The 20951-nt window shown below is 36.6% G+C and overlaps 1 protein-coding gene across 2 annotated transcripts in view; it reads right to left on the bottom strand.

Moving 5' to 3' along the window:
* The window catches only part of ZDHHC17 (zinc finger DHHC-type containing 17), a 101726-nt gene that overhangs the window by 3875 nt on the left and 76900 nt on the right, over positions 1-20951 (bottom strand). The window contains exons 9-16 of one of the 2 annotated variants that reach the window (XM_018047585.1): positions 15653-15795; positions 14195-14295; positions 9270-9394; positions 7920-7982; positions 5319-5412; positions 4163-4246; positions 2813-2970; positions 1744-1838 (exon numbers count right to left, since the gene is read on the bottom strand). In XM_018047585.1, coding sequence (XP_017903074.1) covers positions 1744-1838; positions 2813-2970; positions 4163-4246; positions 5319-5412; positions 7920-7982; positions 9270-9394; positions 14195-14295; positions 15653-15795 — 863 coding nt within the window. The remainder of the gene's footprint in view (positions 1-1743; positions 1839-2812; positions 2971-4162; positions 4247-5318; positions 5413-7919; positions 7983-9269; positions 9395-14194; positions 14296-15652; positions 15796-20951) is intronic. The other variant, XM_018047586.1, reaches the window with a different exon arrangement.

Raw genomic sequence — 20951 nt, 5'->3', positions numbered from 1 at the left:
AAATGAAAAGGCAACCTACTGAATGGGAGAAAATATCTTCAGATCACATATCTGCAGGTTGATATCCAAACTGCATAAAGAACTCATACAACTCAAAAGAAAAAAAGCAAATAATCCAAGTAAAAACAGATAATCTGAACAGACTGATGGCCAAGAGACACGAGAAGACATTCAACATTACACTAATTGTCAGGGAAATGCGAATCAAAACCACCACGAGACCACACTGCCACATACTTGTTAGAATGGTTATTATCAAAAAGACAGGACAAGCAAGTGTCGCGGAGGATACAGAGAACCCTGTGCACTGTTGGTGGGAACATAAATCAGTGCAGCTGCTGCGGAAACCACTATGGAGGTTCCTCAAAAATTAAAAATAGGACCACCATATGATTCAGCAATTCCACTTCTGGGTATTTATCCAAAGAAACTGAAAACACTAGCTTGAAAAGATGTATGCACCCACGTGTTCCCTGCAGCATTATTTACAACAGTCAAGATATGGTAACAGTCTTAAGTATCCATCGAAGGATGAATGGATTTTTTAAAAAATGTGATACACACACACACGCAATGAAACAAAATCCAGCCACTGTAAAGAAAAAGGAAATCCAGCCACTGGCAATAACATGGATGGACCGTGAGGGCACCCTACGTGGAGTCAGTCAGACCAATACGACACTATCGCACTTACTCTGAATATAAACAAACCGGAGCTCAGAGACAGAGAACAGACTGGGCAGGCCAGAGACTGGGAGTGGGGCAGGCAAACGGGTGAAGGAGGCTCAGAACATACAAACTCCCGGTTCTAAACAAGGGAGTCCTGGGAACGCAGCGTGCAGCATGGTGACGGCAGGCTACACCGCGCTGCACGTGTGAAAACTGCCATGGGAACAGATGGTGAAAGTTCTCACGACAAGAAAAAATTTTCCAGCTATTCATGGTGACAGAGGTTCACTAGATTTTAATGGTGATCACTCTGCAGTGTATACAAGCATCAAGCCATCATGCTGTACACTTCAAACCAACATAATGTTGTATGTCAATTAAAGGTAAAAAGGAAAAAGAAAAATTAGGTGTGTGGAAATCTTTATGTCATTCAAACAGCAAATAAAATAAGTAATCCGGGACTTCCCTGGTGGTCCAGTGGCTAAGAATACACACTCCCAATGCAGGGGACCTGAGTTCGATCCCTGGTCAGGGAACTAGGTCCCACATCAGGGAACTAGATCCCACATGCTGCAACTAAGAGTTTACATGGTGCAACTAAAGATCCTGAGTACTGCAACTAAGATCCAGTGCAGGCAAACAAACAAATACTTAAGAATAGTAAGTAATCTGAAGCAAAAAGTAGCTGCCTGAGACTCTAAGAAATTTCCCCAAAGAATGAATTTCAAGCAATTGTATTTTTAAAAATCTTATTTCAATTTTCTTGATCCATTCATTTTTCAATGAAAATTTATAAAGTGATGGAAACGTTAAAGAACAAATACTAAACATCAGTAGGTGAATAAAGCTTGAATCATAATGAAAGGAAAAAGTGAAATTTTGGTATTTGCGTTTTACAAGCTATTTTATACATGGCTAAGTAAAAGAAACATTCCCTATTTCATACCTTATTGCCACTTTAAAAGAAAAGACTTCTCTCTGATGTACTCATTAGACATTTGCTTAGTTTAGCTAGTAAGGAACTTCTTGAAGGAACTTCAAGAGAAAATATTAAATCCACAAAAATGTACGTACTTGAATGGACTTTCAATAGATGTTGTTGTGACTTTAAAGTGCTTGTATCTCCTGGCATTCATTCTTTCGTTTGTAGTAATACCTAAACATGATATCTGAGAGGCAAAAGAAATTAAACCATTAAATCTCTGAATATTTAATATAAAATGAATTAAAATTAATTCTCAGGATTAGGATGGAGAAAAAAATGATGAAGTCTGTTTTTGGTTTTCCATCAAGAAACATCAAGCTAATGTACAAGAGATCATCTGTCTCTATGAAGAGTGGCTAAACAGGGAAATAATTTTTAAACAGGTTACTCGGCATTGTGTATGTGGAGAGATGGACATTACGTGCATATTACTACTCCATCGGGCCCTTTAAGCAGGAGATTTTTTAAAAAATCCTAATTAAAAGGAAAGGGCTTCCCAGGTGGCTCAGTGGTACAGAACCCGCCTGCCAATGCAGGAGACGCAAGAGATGCAGGCTTGAACCCTGGTCAGGAAGATCCTCTGAAGGAGGGAATGGCTACCCATTCCAGTACTCTTGCCTGGAAACTTCCACGGGTGAAGTAACCTGGTGGGCTACAGTCCATGGGGCTGCAGAGTCAGATACGACTGGGCACACAGAGCGCACACAGAGAAAATCCATATGTATCAGTTTTCTTAATTAAATTAAGAAAAAGTCAATTAAATTAACTTTAAAAATTAAGTTAAAAAACCCTCTTGAATAAATACTGACATTTGCAGGTAATAAAATATCACTACTAAAACACTCACCAAACTAACGGCACCAATCAATCTAAGCTTACAGTCACACCCAACTGGATGCGTGTAAGTCAGCAAAGCCAGAAACAATGAGCCCCGTTAAGAGCGGTGCTGAAAGCCAAAAGCTCCTCGCGCAAGGAGAGGGGGGCGAGGCGGGGAGACGGGGAGAAGAGAGGCACCGCCAGCGCAAGCTTCTAGCTCTTGAAGGGTCTTAGCTATTGGGGAGGAGGAGTGGTCAGAAAGAGGACACACTGTTGCCTTTCAAGCAAGGAGTGAGTTTTTAAGAGTTCTCTGCACACCAAAGAAAACTCATTTGCACATACCTGATACATCTGACACATGAGTAACACAGCCACCCACATGAAATGGAAAACACTGTTCAGGAACATCCAAAACATCCAAGGTGAACAGGTGGCGATTTGAGTGATGTATGTCCAGAACCCATCCTTGGTGTAGCTGGTCTCACAGTGCAGTCCCCAGTCTAAAATCAGAGCAGAAGCCCTCAGATTTACTCGATAATCATCCGAGCCCCTTGGGGGTGATTTTGTAGCAGGTACCACTTAGAAAACATGACCTAAGAATTTCGCTGATGACTTTCAAAGCAAGTATTTTTGTACTCATAAATAATTCCCTTATCCCCTAGTGAAAAAACATAAAGAACAGAAAGCAGCAGCCAACCTTCAAAACAAACCAACCTGTCCTGTAACAACAGTTTTTATCTGACTGGTACTGCACACATAGAATACATAAAAACATGTCCTTTATACAAAGATGAGATGATATATACATGTGAGACTTCTTTGGAGGGAAGGCATAGAATACAAGGTCACCTTGGGGAGGAGAGCTTTTTCCAAAGCAAAGTTTACTCAGAGAGCCGCCGCCATGAAAGAACCAATGTTGTTGCTGGACCATGCTCTTTCTTAGGGGTGCTGGACTGCCAGAGATTAGGGTAAAGGTCTCCGACCAAAACTTTCTCTCTCTGTTCATCTCTATTTGAGGAACTAGCCTCCTTTTTCATTACAGTATTAATAATAATGGAGATTATTCTTAATATCTGTGGGAGCAGGAAGACTAGGACATCATCCAAGACTTATTTTCAAGTCAACATCTAATATGTCTTCATGCTAAGTACCAATGAGCCCCGAAGGACAGTAACTAATATTTTCATTCAAATTCTTTCCAAATTAGGTTCTCAGTGCAATAAAAGCCTATTATTTCTTCTAAAAAACTAAACCATATGATCAGTGAATGACAACTTATTTTTAACCATTTAAATATTCTCCAATAGACAATAATTATACCTTACTCTTCAAAATATTTCAAGTTCTGTGAAAACTGAACTTCAACTATATTTTCCCAGCTGTTTGATAAGAAAGAGCGACTAGCATAATCACAAAATTTACAAACTATTAAAGTGAAGCGAGCATGCAACGTGAAAAATCTTGCTGTATTTTACCCAGAAGCTTTTCAAAACCTATTACAAGATAATTAACCTATAATTCTGCTGCTTATACTCTACTGAACATGTTTGATAGTTCTGTATCTATTTTTTCATTGTAGTGAACTGCCTCAGTTAAAAGACATTTGTCATTATCGTATTTTTTGTTAACATGGTGAAGCATAAGTTTGCAAGCATTTGCTTTAAGAAGATAAAAGATACTAATTGTACTCACAAGAAACACAACCATAAATCATCCAGCAGATCATAAAAAGCAAGAAGAACAGGTAGCCCATAAAGTATCTATGGTTGCCTGCACCTAGACAACAAAACAGAGCAATTTTTCCAGCTAAGAAAACACAACCAGACACATACCTAGAGGAGGCTGGGTGGGGAAATGCCATGAAAAGTGAGATACACATTGGACAGTAATCACATACGTTATTTATAAGATGACTGTCAAGAAAACAGCTGTTTTAATGAAAGCCTTTAAATAAAAGAAGGCTTACAATTACACACACAGATGTAGTGACTGCAATGAAATGCATTCTAAAGTCAAAAGTCTTAATGAACCAAAAATACCACAATATTGAGCTTTGATTCCACTGTGTCTTTTGAGGTTTAAAAAGCCCTATTTTATCTTTACTTTTACGAACTCTATAATCCGACTTTTTAAAGGTTTCTCCCCAGGAGTCATGCAGTCTTTGTAGCATCTCCCAGCTGTCCCTCATAAAATCCCCATGGCCATCTCTCAGGCCCTTAGTCCACTTCCTTAGACTGGGCCATTCTCAACACTGACGTATGCAGAGTTCTTATCCGTCATTTTGCTCTGCCTCTGTACATAACAATTTTGTAGCAATTTTTAATTGTCTTACTTTTTCTAGTTTAACTAAAAGACAACACAACCTGCCTCTTGACTGATTTCACTGCTGTCCAATGGAGAAAACAAGAAAGAGGAGGCACCAGAGAGAACTGAGAAATTATATCAGTCTTTCCTAGACAACGATTTTATGATGTCTTTTCGCCTCTCTCACAACTGAGCTGATGTACCGCCAACAAGGAAATAACTAGGGGAACGAGGAGTGTTGCATGGTGCAAGAACGAAGCTTCTACATCTACTTTAATATTGTACTCCATTAGTTACCTGCTGCTGCTGCTGCTAAGTCGCTTCAGTCGTGTCCGACTCTGTGCGACCCCACAGACGGCAGCCCACCAGGCTCCCCCATCCCTGGGATTCTCAAGGCAAGAACACTGGAGTGGGTTGCCATTTCCTTCTCCAATGCATGAAAGTGAAGAGTGAAAGTGAAGTCGCTCAGTCGTGTCCAACTCTTAGCGACCCCATGGAGCAATATAAATGAACAATATACTTAGAAATTACTAATAAAACTTACCTACACAGTTACCCACCCATGGGCAATGATGGTCGAATTTCGCTATACAGCGGTTGCACACACCACAGTGTTTGGACCTTACTGGTTTCCGTATCTGTCAACAGGCATGTGAAAAGATTACAAAAGGCACTGTACCTAAGACAGAGAAGCTGAACATTTTCTCAAAATACAGTTATGAAAAAAACAAGGTTTCCAAAAGAGTAGATCCAATCAAAAATCATTCTTGATTAATAAAATGTCAACTGCAACAACAAAGATGAAAAAGAAGGCTACAACTAAAATATAAACTTGCTGTGTGGACAGTCAAAGAGACAAACAAACAAATAAAAACTCCTAAGGTGGGGCAGAACCATCAATTTACAAAAAATAAGAAACAAATACCAATCTGTTATTGCAGTGAATGGTACTATACTTAATTCATAACCCTTAAATTCCTCAAATATCACTCTTTTGGGTTCTTAATGAAAATCTATCACAGTGAATGATACTGCTTGCTGCTTAATAAAATGAAACTGTTCCTTAGTAATAGGAAGGTCGTTAGAAGTTAATAAAAGCAGCTTTTAAAATTCAAATCATTAATGTCTTCCCAGAGTTAACATATCTAGCAAAAAAAAAAAAAACACCACCCAGTAAGTGCACGCATCTTTCAGAGCCTCCTCAGATCTCAGATTAAGGTACAGCACTTCTCCCTGCTGAACTGCAAGACCATTATCTAAGAAAATACAACATACTTGTGAAGTTTAGGCAGTCCCTGTTTGTTCTAAAATACAAAAAATACATTATACAGCTCTCGACAGGCAATAAAGAATTCATTTTCATGATGCCTTCTGTTTCAAATCTTGTGAAATGCTTTTCTCTCCATTACTCTAAAGCGGTCAAGTGAATATAAGAACTCATTAGTGATCTTCAAAGAGCTGTTAGTCCCAATGCTGGATACATGACAAGAGCTAGAGTAATAACACTTGCTAGAAGCAAATTTCAAAATACCCTTCATTGGTGGTTCAATAAAAGCACTGTCATTTCCCCAAAACTTTACATAAGGTTATACATGATTCTGAGGGTACTGAGAAGAAGGCATAGGTGCATTATGTGGCTCTTACATGGGCTAAAATAATCTGTGGACCCAAGAAAAGGCTAAGTCATTCTTCACCACAGATGTAAGACTAAATCTATCAGCAGAAAGAAGTAGGATATATCAAACAACTTCTACCCTAACTTGCAACTCTCAGCTAAGTCTCCTCTTTGAGCAACAGTTATGAAGGAATCCTGCACAAAAGCTGACACCAGTAATTCATTGTTAGGAAATTCTGATTTACATCTGTCTTCTTACCTATTTGTCAAAGTGAAGGAGATCCATATAGTTACAAATACCTCTGTCAATCTGAATCGTTTTATAGTACAACATGCTCTTGATTTTACAATACCAAATTATCTATCCAGAACTACAGCTTACCGTAACATAATACATAATGAAAACATTTATGCTATAATGACAAAGGTAGTCTTGTTCTTGCCATCAGATATTTACTTAATAATGAAACTGTACTGAGCAACTCTATATAAAAGAATCTGTTTGCCATATGGCAAAAACATCAGCAATGTATACTTGACTTTGTGGAACAGAATAATATGTTCATAGAATAGTAGAATATAAAAATGTTCTAAACATTAAGAATACAATTCTGCAAATTACCCATTGTAAAGCACAGAAACAAAAATCTTTTTAAAGCATGCTTTAAGATACAAAAGAATCAGTACTCTAAAGTTGTTACCCAAAATAAAGCAGTATATATAGTGAAAATCCAAAATCGTAACTGTTTGTCAAAGAATGCAAGTCAAACTTAAAAGAATCTTTAGAACTAGAGCTTAGTTTCAAAAACTCATTCCAGAATCCTCAGCTAAGTCGATTATTTCACTATTATTGTTAAGATGTTAGTTCACTTGTAGTGTATAACTTAAAGGCATAAAAGAACATATAGTTTCAAGCAATGATTTGGGGATACTTCCATTTCCGTACAGAGAAACATGGTTTATAAGGGAACACTGTACGCCACAGAAACACTGTGGCAGTCCATACATTTTCCACAAGAACTAATTACAAAAATCAAGCAGAAAATCACTAAAACACAAACCGTATTATTATCTACGACCTGGCTGAATATGACAACTTTCACTGTCAATGATAAAAGAGTGCTCTAATTTGCACTAACACTCTAACACAGATGGGTAACTGCTCTGATGTTGTCTTAAAGATTACCTATTTCCCATCATGGCCTTTAAACATAAGAAACTAGGATAACAGCATATTAGGCAATCAGTAAACTTTTGATTTTAAATACTTTATTAGTTTTCTGTTGAATTACATTCTGAGAAAAAAAGAATGGATACAAATGAATGGCAACAGTGAATCGGAAATGCAGTTACGGTATAACATCAGGGGGGCAAGAACACTGGGAAGAAGATATCTTTTCACCATCTGTCCTCCTGTCCCATGATCTAAAAGCCTTCTGGTTGGGGGATCATGAAATGTGCTCAAACTCTCTATGCTATGCCACTGCTGAGGGGAAAGGAGAGAGGGAAGAATAAAGAAAAAAATACTACCAAACAGGTACTGCAGAATATACTGAGGTCCAGACTTCCTGTCTCTGCAAGTTCAACTATTGTCTGTGAATTAAAAAAAAAAAAACTTCATTCAAAACAGAACAATATTCATCAGCTATTGTTCCATCAAAATGAGTATCAATACCCACTACTAAATACAGATAACCAACAAGGACCTGCTGCATGGCACAGGGAACTCTACTCAGTATTTTGTAATAAACTATAAGGGAAAAGAATCTGAGAAAGAATGTATTATTTTATTATAATTATATTTTATATTATTATATAATAATAATAAATAAAGTATTTCTCAGATTACATATATAAAACTCAGTGATTCAGTTATACACAACTGAATCATTGTGCTGTACACCTGAAACGAAAACAACTCTGAAAACCAACTATACTCAATATTTATGAGTGTCAAGAAACACACATTTATTTTTAATTAGCCAAGGTTTTCAGCTGAAAATAATAAATTTCTTCACTTACTTCTGTTATTTTACTATAATTTGAATACAGAAACTTTATTTCTTGGATATATGAATAAAGCAACCCTAAACTTTAGTTACGGGAATAAAACTAAATTATGTAAGAACTAGTCTGCATGGGTTTTGATGATTGAGGGATAAATGTAAACCTGAATCCAAAAGAGAGTCGACTCTTCAGAGCTAGATTATGCCTTAAGAAAACCTGGCAAATCAACCGGCAGTAAATGTCCGAAGAATACCGGCGCGTAAGCGCAGCGTGCTTCGTGCAGCACAGAGAGGGGCAGGCTGCAAGAGCCTGCCCGTGCTTTAGTCGACTGCGGATAGAAAGACGCATCAGGGTTTGCTCTGTTCTCAGGGGCTGGGTCAAACAACTCTTAAAATAATGTAACTGCCTCTGGTCTATTTCTCCACTTAACATGACCTCTTTGGATTATAAATTCGGCTTCCTAAGTACCTGAGACATAGATGAGGGGTGCCCTGGATCACATATACAAATATGTTAGCTATTAGAACAATTTATCTATGCTATCAACCAGTTTTCTGGCCTTCTAGTTTACACGGCCTTTTAACATTTATTTAACGAATGCAAATTTTTTTGCTGAAGCTTTACAGAGATGTTTAAAATACTGTATTAGTCCCTCAAAACAATCATAATCCTTAGAAAGGAGAGAAACATGAAATATTAAAATGTCATTTTAACATGGCACAGAAGTATAAGGACAGGCATCTCAAGAGCACCAACTATATACATAATCTCAGATTGGTTTGAAATTCCCAGTTTCTTTACTCTCGTATCTGCTAAAAATACTGATAATCTGGCAATAAAACACATGTAACTAGTTAGATTGTATCTTGCTACCTTTTTCTTTTGTTCTTCTGTGGCTTTAATAATCCCTGGATCTGATTTCCAAGATTTTCCAAAATTGTAGAAAAGTGCAATACTGTTGGCAAGGAATGGAAGATGGATAAATAGAAAATTGAGATGTGCCTAAAGTTAAGGAATCTAAAGAAGCAATGAAAACTAGTTATTACTATAGGTAAATTTATAATCTGTAAGATTTTATCACACATACAAAGAAACCTAGAAAAAAGTACAAGATGGTTTATAACATCAAAATGAATTCCATCTGCACATGCTAGTCTATTACATCACAACAAACACATTTTCCATTGTGCTCATAAGTAAACACAAAAAAACAAAAATGTCAATTGCTTACAAATTTTAAATCATGTAGGGTAAGTTTACCTGACACTTTTTTAAAGTCAGTGAATACATTATTTTTAAATGACCATTACTTCTTTTGACAAAAATGAGGGACTTCTCATGTCCAAAGTAATTAGCATATTACTTTATCTATATTCATTAAAATCTACCAAACACTTAGATATCATACCCATATATTTAAAAGATTGTTTTTACATTCTCTTCATTGCCATTTTTGCCCACATTCAAGTTGACTTTAATTTTAGAAAAAGTATTTATAAACTTGCTTAAAACAGAAATACTTTCTTTGGTTACATTTTCCTTCCTAATAAAAACATAATAAATGTACCAGGCACTTATAAATGTTAAGTGAAGAATCAAAGACTATTTTCAATAACACTGGGAAAAATAAAGCAATGTTGCTACAGCAACACATTTTTGAGGCACAAAACACTCCATTTCCAAGATTTCCAAGGCAAAAGCTGTCCACGAAATTGCCCGTGAGAATGGTGCGGTCCCTGTACCAAGGAAGAAAGGAAAGGCCCCTCACAGAAGTCTGGGATGGACGCTGATGACAGGGATCTCTGTTCACACACTGACCGCACTAACCGTTCACGTCCATCCGTCCTCCCACACGTCTGCGGGCCACACCCCCACCAACTGACTGCCTCAGCCCAAATCTTTCTCTTGTTATTCTTCACAAATGTATTATTGGTCTAAAAGGCATGAAGATTCCTACTCTGTTCATTTGTTAGGTCTTCATTATTTATGAAGGCCCCTAAGTACATGGAGAAGGAAATGGCAACCCACTCCAGTATTCTGGCCTGGAGAATCCCATGGACAGAGGAACCTGGCGGGCTACAGTCCATGGTGTCGCAAGAGTCGGACACGACTGAGTGACTTTCACTTTCACTAAGTACACGTTAAAAAAAAAAGAAAAGATTTAGTAAAACATATATGCTAGGAATTCCCTGGTAGTCCAGGACTCCAAACTCTCTTTGCCAAAGGCCTGGGTTCAGTCCCTGGTGGGGAAACTAAGATCCCACAGACTGCAGGATGCAACCAAACAGAAAGTGTATGCTTTTCTCCTGTTAAAAAAGAGTATCATATAAATATTCTGTAATATTTTTAGACATTATTATGTATACACACTCTTTACATTTCTCATGGAAGCACAGGTTAAGAAAGAACAGTTTCGTGAATGAAACAAACCTGTCTTTGTTTGGTAAATACCAAAACACTACCCAACCACTTAAAATACAGGAGGAACAAAAAGGAAGAAGAAAAGAGAGTAGTTAATATCAGCTGCCACATATAAAAGTGATTTTCTTGCTCCAATCCCGTTTACTTCCACCTTTCACCATCCTCATTCTCCAAAATCCATGGGAACAGCCAGCACAGAATACACAGAAAGCCAAATTTCCAGCTCTTTCAACAGCCAAAATAAAATAAAAAATAAATAAAGCTTAAGAATAAAGCTGGATAAATGTTATGTGCCAAGAATGCTGAATGGTGGCATTTTTCAGTGCAAAATCTTTATTATAACAGTTTCAAAAAGTGCTAACATATGTAATGAATATATCCATTAGGTTCTTGTTGTGCAGCTGCTCAGTCGTGTCTGACTCTTCACAACCCCATGAACTAGAGCCTGCCAGGCTCCTCTGTCCGTGGGATTCCCCGTGGGCTCCCATTTCCTTCTCCAGGGGACCTTCCTGACACAGGGATTAAACCCATGTCTCCTGACTCACCTGGGAAGCCACACGCCATTTGGCTGCACAAAAACCCAATGATAAAGCTTGCTGCCATCCCCATGACAAAACCAAGGCAGAGGCTAAACAAGCAGTTGAAGATTAAAGAATGGATTTGAGATGAAGCTGGTAATAAAACTGAGGCTCTTACTACATATGCTATCCTGCCTCTCCAAAGTACTCTACAGAATATTCTGAGTCATTGACTATTATGGGAACAATGATCACATCCACTTCTGATTTAAGAAGCTCAAGACCTGATTGAAAAATAATTTAGTTTTAGATACAGAATTCCTAACAACCTATTTCGAAAGCTTTGTCAACACAATAAACAGTAGACTACATCACTTACGACAGTGAATTTTAGAGTTGTATGATAATTACAGAAGTATGAACAAAATTTTCAAGTAAAAGTGCAAGCAAATCGCTACCAGAAATAACCACAGCTAAAATTGCATGTGCTCACTGCCGGCTCTTATCATTCACACATTCTAAAATCAGAATCTCGCTTTAAATGCAATTTAGTGCTTTTTGTTATAAGTATGACACCACATCACTAAGTCCTAGAAAAGCATTTTAACGGATATTTTATTGTCTACCACATGTCGGATAACTGATAAATCTATCCTCCTATTCAAGTTATTTCCATTTTTTCTCTATAAATGGTACAATGATAAACTTCTTTGTAAATAAACCTTTGGTCTGATCTCTTATTATTTCCTTGTACGAATTATGGTCAGTGTATAATATAGGGCATTTGAAGATATACTGTATCAGGTCAAAGAACTGGGCTCTATACCAGACTCTCAATAATTACCTGGCTATGTAACTTTGAGCAAGGCATACAACTTCTATGAACCGCAGTTTTTCAATCAGTTAGAAATTATGATTTGTATGTTGTTTTTTTTAATCTCAAAGAACTGTTCTGAGAACCAAGTAACATATCTGAAGAACTATACATCAAATAGTAGAATTTATTTATTATAACAAATGGTTTATATCAATGTAAGACTCATTATCACCACAAAAACACTGAAGCTGAGTAACATATGAGAAATTAAAATAACTTATATACAGTTGACCCTCATGTCTACTAACTAAAATTTATTTGTAACCCCCAAACCAATATTTAGAATGCTTCTGCAGTCATTTGTGACTATGTGCAAAGTAACAATAAACATGAGTTGCCTTATGCACACATTTCCAGTTGAGCTAAACAAGGCAACACTTTGCCTTCTTGTCTAGCATTTGTGTGCTTCTTGTTGGTGATTTTGCTGTTTAAAATGGTCTCCAAGTATACTGCTTAAGTGCCATCTGAAGTTCCTAAGCAAAAGTTGATATATGGACTATATAAAACTCTCTGGCGTAAAGTTTTCACTGCTTGTAATTTACTAACCATCCTGCTTTCTCTGCTTAAATGCGAACAGATCAGCAGTACAGCAACAGTCTGATATTTTGAGATGTGGACTGGATTTTTTTTTTGGGGGGGGAACATTAAACTTACTGTCCGATTTAGGAAGCCAAGTTAGAAAATATGTCTGGAATACTAGTCATTTCAGAGGTCAGTGCTTTTTATAAATTTAAAATAGATGAGGTACTGAAAATGAGCAGTTACGTTTTACTCATTAAATAATCCAATAAGATAATTCTAATGCTTAATAAATCTCTGAAGAACAATTTTTATATCAAAGTATAATACAGGCCCAGAATGAGCTGGTAAAAACTGCAAGTGAAAAAATTGCAATAGACACTATGCTAAGAAAGTATTTTAAAAAGTAATCCTATAATGCTGTGATAATTAAGAATCAGAAGCACAGTTATAATTCTGCGGCTCAGTTTCACAAAGAAATAAGCATATTCTGTTTTTGTCTAGTAATACACAGGACAACTTAACAAAAAGAATGCAATATTATAATATGCAAGACTGTGAAGCGAAATCAGGTATCAGTAATAATTAATATTGTTCAGAACAGTTAAGTCACTGAATACTGCATACCATTTAAAATATCATATACTTTTTACATTGACAGTAATGTTCTGAAGAATGATTTAAGACATCAAACATGTACCTTTATTATAATAAAACAGACTGCCTTACTGATTTTTTCCATTAAAACATCAAAAGCTGACATTGTCCTTACCTCTTATATGTACACACATGCACAGATTTACAATGTCAAATTATACTACTTCTTAAAAGTACATCGAAAAAAAATAGTGCATCGAAATAATTTGCTGAACTTAGCAAACATCTGAAGATACACCACTAAAGGCTTTTCATAAGCAAAAGAGAAAACTAACTGTTACCTATCACAGCAGAACAGTAATAGGTGTGACAGCAAGAAAAGACGCAGAGAAAATGACACTGAAGCACGGAAAGCACCGCGCAGTCCAAAGGGGCAGCGTGTGCTAGAGTCAGACAGACGTGCTCCTGCTCTGCTTTATCAGGGACCAGCTGCGTGACCTCGGGAAAAACTAACAGATTAACCTACTTAAACCTAAGTTTCCTCATCTGTAAAATGGAGACAACAATATAAACATAACAGGATGTGTAGTAAATGGAACACAAAGTAGTTAGGAAAATGCCCTTTAAAAACTCAATTAATGGTCACTATTATCAAGATTTTATTACTACTGATGTTATTAAAAGCAGCTTTGAAAAGCAATTTATTAAATATGAAACATTTAAAAATACATTAGTTCATACTTATTTTTCTAATAAAACTGTTTTATTCTAGTATATAGTCAGTAGCTCAGCTATGTTAAATTATTAAACATTTGTTTAAACAAACAAAAATTGTTTTAGATAGGACCTTTATAACCAAAGGATATCATTCCAAAACCAGAAGAACCATGTCACATACATCCAAAATTTGGTTGCCAAATATATTCCAAGGGGCAATGCACTATGCATTGAATGATCAAAAAAGGATCTGTAAGACACAAGTTTTATAAAATGTGAACTCTATATTTCATTGTAAAAATGACTATTTATTTAAATGAAAATTACATCTATTCCGCATAGTAAACTTTTTAACAAAACCCAGAAATTCAGGATGCTTAAATATGAAGGCTGTTTTCCACAGTAATCAGTAACACATGAATGCACAGCTGAATGACTCAAGTCTGAAGCTAATTCATCAAGAATTAGAATTATATTCTATATACGTTCCAACTTTAGAATTTCATTGTATTCCTATTCTTTTAAATAAAAAACCCACTTTAGCATATACAGTAACTCTGTCATCCAGCTTACTACTCACCAAAGGCATGTTATAATTTTAACAAATGAGGCAAAGCAATCCCCAAGTTTTTCACTGCATCATTATTTCTCCTTACCTACACATTCCCACTAAGCTTTCAGTACATCTTTTCAAAGAGAATGAACCAGCTAGTTTGGAGGGATTAAAGGTCATTATTTACGGCATTTAGAATTCAGGAAAAAATAAACACTGATAAATTTCATTAAACACTAAGCAGGACTATGTATGCTTAGCAACCATCCATGTATGCTAAGAAGGCAGAACTGGTGAATTCTTACTCACACCTCTTGGTGGAAGTAAACACTAAAATAAGATTAGGTTTCCTCCTGAGAGTTACCACACTGGCGCCCTACCATTCACTCTCATCTCTGTGAATTATTTTCAGAACTCTCTTGTGAAATTCTGGTGAAAACAAAGTACTAAAGGAATGGAAATTACGTGGGAAATTCTGGACCATAAATAACTTCTAGTTTGCTGGGACAAACTTTAGGGCAATAGGAACTAAGGATAAGAAGCAAACAGAACAAACACAATGTTTAGAGAACAAAGGAGAAAATCTTAAAAAACCACCGAGACCACTTCATATGCTTAGACTCTTCAAATGCTTAGATGTTCCCTTGAGCTAAAACTAAACCTCTTTCTTGCATACTGCCTATGACCAGAGAAAACTTAATTTCTATGGAAAGGTAAGCTCAGGCATTATACTTATCCAGAAATAAGCAATATATTACATTCAGAGTTCAACAAACTCACGTTCATGTCTACTGAAAAGTTTTAAAACTGTATTCTAGCCTTAAAAATGTTAGACTTAGTCACTAAAAGTACCTTTACAGTCATTTTTCACAACGATGTTAAAAATGTTAAAGATGTCAGATATAAATTTGCCAAAAATTCTTCCACATTACATTAAGATCAAACATGTTACATAAAGGCAGTGTTCTAAATATACATTAATTTTACATAGCCAGGTGCAAATTATGACTTTTACCTGTCTGGTTAAAAATACAGTTAAAAACAACACACTTACTTTGAAAGAAACTGTACTGTAGCCCAAACACCACCATACATTAGCCCTTTAATGAGCCAAGAATCAATATTTAGGTCTGCTATAAACCCAACCAGCCAAATAACTAGGAAAGGAGTTCCCAGCATTACTTTCTGCCGAAATTCCTGGACAGGAAAAAAAAAAAAAAAGTTTTCATGTTTCAAGTAACCTCAATGTGAATCACTGTTACCTTTGTGAAAACACACAACAGAGGTGAAATTATCAAATATACCTACTATGTGCAGAAAGTATTCAAGGTACTAGTCTGTTTTCTAGGAAGAGGTATTAAATAAGCAATTTGAAAGTACTTGGTTAAAGTTGTGGAAAATGAGAACATGAGTTATTAAGAGTGGGTTTAGACAGGCAGATACAGAAAACGGCAGGTACCACCTGCTAACATATGGATGGGCTAAAAACCGTTCATGAAAATAATAGCCGATTTTAACAAGTGCATTGAAATCGAAGGAAACAAAGGCGACAGAATGACTGAAGGCCTAACAGCTGCATCAGAGAAGGAGAACTGTGTGTGTAACCTGGAGAGGATAGTTTGAATGATACATGTAAATAGTATATTAAAATACCTAAGTAAGAGAATAAAATCAATTTTATTTACAGTCCCAGAGATCACAGAATAGAGATGATGTGCCTCTGAACATGTGTCAAAGTACAGTGCTTAAAACTTCAGCTGTAGTACCATTTCATTTTTGTACTGGTCTAACTGTTAGAAATACTCCTAAGTACAAAACCTGCCTGCTTCCTTCTAACAGCTATTACAACCGTATCTTTGGAGCAACACACAGTCTATTGCCTCTTCTACGTAACAACCCTTCACAGATTCATAGGCAGCTATTAAGTCTTGAGTTATGTTAAAGGACAAAATTATATAAGATACTCCAATTGTGATCTAACAAAGCTCAGAGTGTAAACATTACTCTCCTCATTGAATATTTACCTTTTTGAAGGCCAAGATTACATCAGACCTTTTTAGCACCCCTTTCATACCATTGGCTTCTAATGAAATAAACACTTTTTTCATATAAGTGACTGTTTTCCCCAACTCAGTCACTGTAATTCATATACTGAACTAATTGCGTAATTTTAACTTAGACTAATAATTAAACACATCAACTTCAGAGTTTAATTTTATGCTGTTGCGAAATATCATCATTCCAATTTCTTTTTCATCTCTATTATGTGTGAATTTTGTATCAAGACATGAGAGAGCGTGTAACTGAGAAGAGTATATGAGTAAGGGTGGATACTGGTGGGAGAGGAGGTGAGCGTGTGGCATTTGAAGAGGTATTTTCTAAAGTTATCTTTAATCCGGCTTGTTTTTAGTCAAGACATTTGTTTCCCCCCAGCAATGGGCACATTTTGGTCCTTATTAAAAATTAAGACACAATTTATATACAGTGAAATTCACCCTTTTTTGTGTATACTTCTCTGAGTTTTGATGAATATACACAGTTGTGTAACAAGCGTGACTATCAAGACACAGCACAGCCCCATCAAGCCCGCAAACACCCTGTGCCAGGAGGCACAGCCCTGGCAAACACTAGTCTGCTACCTGTCCTTTGACTTTTTCCTTTGCATGCATGTCACATGAAAGGGGTCACACAATGCAGTCTTTTAAATCTGGTTTCTTTCACTTAGGTAACGCATCTGACATTCATCCATTTGTTTCGTGTATCAGTAGTAAGTTTCTTTTGAAAGCTGAGTAGTATTCCATTAAGAATTTAACACAGTCTGCCTATCCACTTCCCAGCTGAGAGACTATGCTTGTTCCCAGTTTCTGATTGTAAATAAAGCCAGCAGAAACATTGACATATAATTTTTTTTGTGAACACTGGCTCATCTCACCCGGTTAAAAACCTACGTGTGTGATTCCTGGATGTTCTTCAAGCTGTCATTTAACACACATATTACAATATTGTAAAGATGTAATGGTGATGTGCTGCTCTTATAGATGCAGAAAGTTTTATATTTAGTTACAGAATTTTTCAGATATATAGTAAATTTGAAGGGATTGTGAAGTGAATCTACCACCCAGATTCAATTCAGTTCTTTAATTACACTTTTCGTTTTTAAATAATTGCAATTTTTAATCTATTTTAAAAACTGATGTACAGTTAATTTACACTGTTAAATTAGCTTCAAGTGTACAGCAAATTTCAGTCATACATAGAAAGGAATATTCATATACCTTCTTTTTCAGCTTCTTTCCCATTACGGATTATTATAAGACACTGAATACATCTTCCTGTGCTACTATACAGCAGGCCCCTGTTGCTTATCTACTTTATACATAGTAGCGCATAGATGGAACTTATCTCCCCCACCCCTATCATCCTTTCTGGTCACCATGCTTCATTCCATGTCTGTGAGTCTATTTCCATTTGGTAAAGACATGCATTTATGTTATTTTTAAGATCCCACACAGAAGTGATATTATAAATTTGTCTTTCTCTGGCTTAATATGGTTTCTACCTTCACCCATGCTGCAGCAAATGGCATTAGTTCATTTTTTATGGCTGAATAATATTCCACTCTGTATATATACCATCCTTATCTTATTTAGACTTCCCTGGTGGCTCAGATGGTAAAGCGTCTGTCTGCAACGCAGGACACCAGGGTTTGATCCCCGGGTCGGGAAGATCTCCTGGAGAAGGAAATGGCAACCCACTCCAGTATTCTCGCCTGGAAAATCCCATGGACAGAGGAACCTCTTAGGCTGCAATCCATGGGGTCGCAAAGAGTCGGACACGACTGAGTGACTTCACTTTCACTTATTTAGGCTGCTTCCATGTCTTGGCTATTATAAATAGTGCTGCTATGAAAATTGGGGTGTATATAATCTTTTTGAAATAGCGTTTTATCTGGATACATGCCCAGGAGTGGGATTGCTTGATCATACGGTAACTATTTTCAGTTTTTTAAGGAACCTCCATACTGTTCCCCATAGAGACTGCACCAATTTACATTCCCACCAAAAGCATAGGAGAGTTCCCTTTTCTCCATAATCTCACCAGCATATATTATTTCTAGACATTTTAATGATGCCCATTCTGATTAGCGGGCTTCCTGGGTGGGACTAGTGGTGGCAAAGGATCCACCTGCCAATGCAGGAGATGCAAGAGAGATGGGTTCAATCCCTGGGTTGGGAAGATCCCCTGGAGGAGGAAATGGCAACCTGTTTCATATTCTTGCCTGGAAAATTCCATGGACAGAAGGACCTGCTGGGCTACAGGTTCCACAGGTCACCAAGAACTGGACATGACTGAGCACGCAGGAGAAAGAGGAACATTGGTGGGAGCGGGATTAGGCAGCAGGGTGCTCTGCTGCCAATCTGTGAATATGCAAACACATACTGACCAGGGTGAGGTGGCACCTCATTGTAGTTTGGATTTGCACTTCTCTAATAATAAGTGATAATGAGCGTCTTCTCATGGCCATCTGTATGTCTTCTTTGGAGGAATGTCTATTTAGGTCTTTCACCCATTTTTTTGATCAGGTTTTTTTTTTTTTTTTACAGTAAGCTATTATGAACTTTTTATTTTAGAAATTAATCCCTTGATGGTAGCATCATTTACAAATATTTTCTCCCATCCCACAGGTTGTCTGTTTTGTTTATGCTTTCCTTTGCAGAAGCTTTTAAGTTTAATTAGGTCCCATTTGTTTCTTTTTGTTTTTATTTCCATTACTCTTTAGAGATGGATCTGAAAAATATTACCATGATTTCTGTCAAAGAGTGTTCTGCTTGTTTTCCTCTAGGAGCTTCACAGTATCCAGTTCTACATTTAGGTCTTTAATCTATTTTGAGCTTATTTTTATACATGGTGTTAGAGAAAGCTCTAATTTCATTCTTTCACATGAAGCTGTCAAGTTTTCCCAGCACCCACTTCTCAAAGGGACTGCCTTATTTTCATTGTATATTTCTGCCTCCTTTGTTGTAGATAACTGACCCTAACTGCATGGGCTTCTTGCTGGGTTTTCTGTCCTATTCCACTGAGCCATATACATCTGCTTCTGTGCCAGTACCATACTGTTTTGATTACCATAGCTTTGTAGTATAGTCAGAATTCAGGGAGCATGATTCTCCCAGTTCCCCTTTTCCTTTCTCAAGATTGTTTTGGCTATTCCAGGTCTTTTGTGTTTCCAAAGAAATTGCAAAATTTTTTTGTTCTAGGTCAAAGAAAAATGCCATCAGTAATTTGACAGTGATTGTGCTGAATCTGCCTTGGGTAGTATGGTCATTTTAACAATATCAATTATTTCAATTCAAGAACATCATATACCTTTCCATCTGTTTGTGTCATCTTCAATTTCTCTTACTAGTAGCTTACACTTTTTTTGAAGAGTACAGGTGTTTTATCTTCTTAGATAGGTTTATTCCTAGGTACTTTATTCTTTTTGATGCAATGGTAAATGAGATTGTTTCCTTAATTTCCCATTTTGATATTTCATTGATAGTGTATAGAAATGCAACAGATTTCTATATATTAGATTTGCATCCAGTAACCTTATCAAATTCATTGATGAGCACGAGCAGTTTTCCACTAGCATCATTAGAATTTTCCACATATAGTATAATGTCACCTGCAAACAGTGACCGCTTGGCTTTTCATTCATAATTTTCTGGGTATTCATTGGGTTACTACATAGACCATTAGTTCATTCCTTTTTATTGCTGAGGAATGTTTCACAGAATGAATGTGTTTGTTTGTTTAATCATTCACCCACTGAAGGACTTTGGGGTTTTTTCCATTTGGGGTCTATTATGAATATATGAACAAATATTATGAATACATGAGTATGAACGCTATAAACATTCACATACAAATCTGTGTGTGAACGTCAGTTTTCCCTTTTCTGGGATAAACGCTTAAGAGTATGATTTCCGGGTTGTATGGAACTACGTGTTCCGAACTGCTCTCCAGGGCGCTGTATTGCTTTACATGTCTGCTAGCAATGTCTGAGTCTCTCAGCATCCTCATCAGCATCTGGCGGTGCGGTAACTTTTTACTGCAGCTATTCAGATAGGTATGTAACAGTAAGTCACTGCAGTTTCAATTTGAATTTCCCAAATGACTAAAACGATGTTGAAGATTTTTCAATGTGCCTGTTACTTTTATACCCTTTTTGGTAAAAATGTCTCTTCTTTAAACTATTTTCTAATTGGATTATTTGATTTTACACTTTTGAGTTCTGAAAGCTCTTAATATATCTTGGAAACTAGTCCCTTTGTTGGATATGTGGCTTGTAAATTCTTTATCCCAGTCTG

The sequence above is a fragment of the Capra hircus genome, chromosome 5 (assembly GCF_001704415.2).
Source record: "Capra hircus breed San Clemente chromosome 5, ASM170441v1, whole genome shotgun sequence".
NCBI lineage: Eukaryota > Metazoa > Chordata > Mammalia > Artiodactyla > Bovidae > Capra > Capra hircus.
The sequence above is the reverse complement of the archived record's forward strand: the minus strand, read 5'-3'. Positions and strand labels throughout refer to the sequence as shown.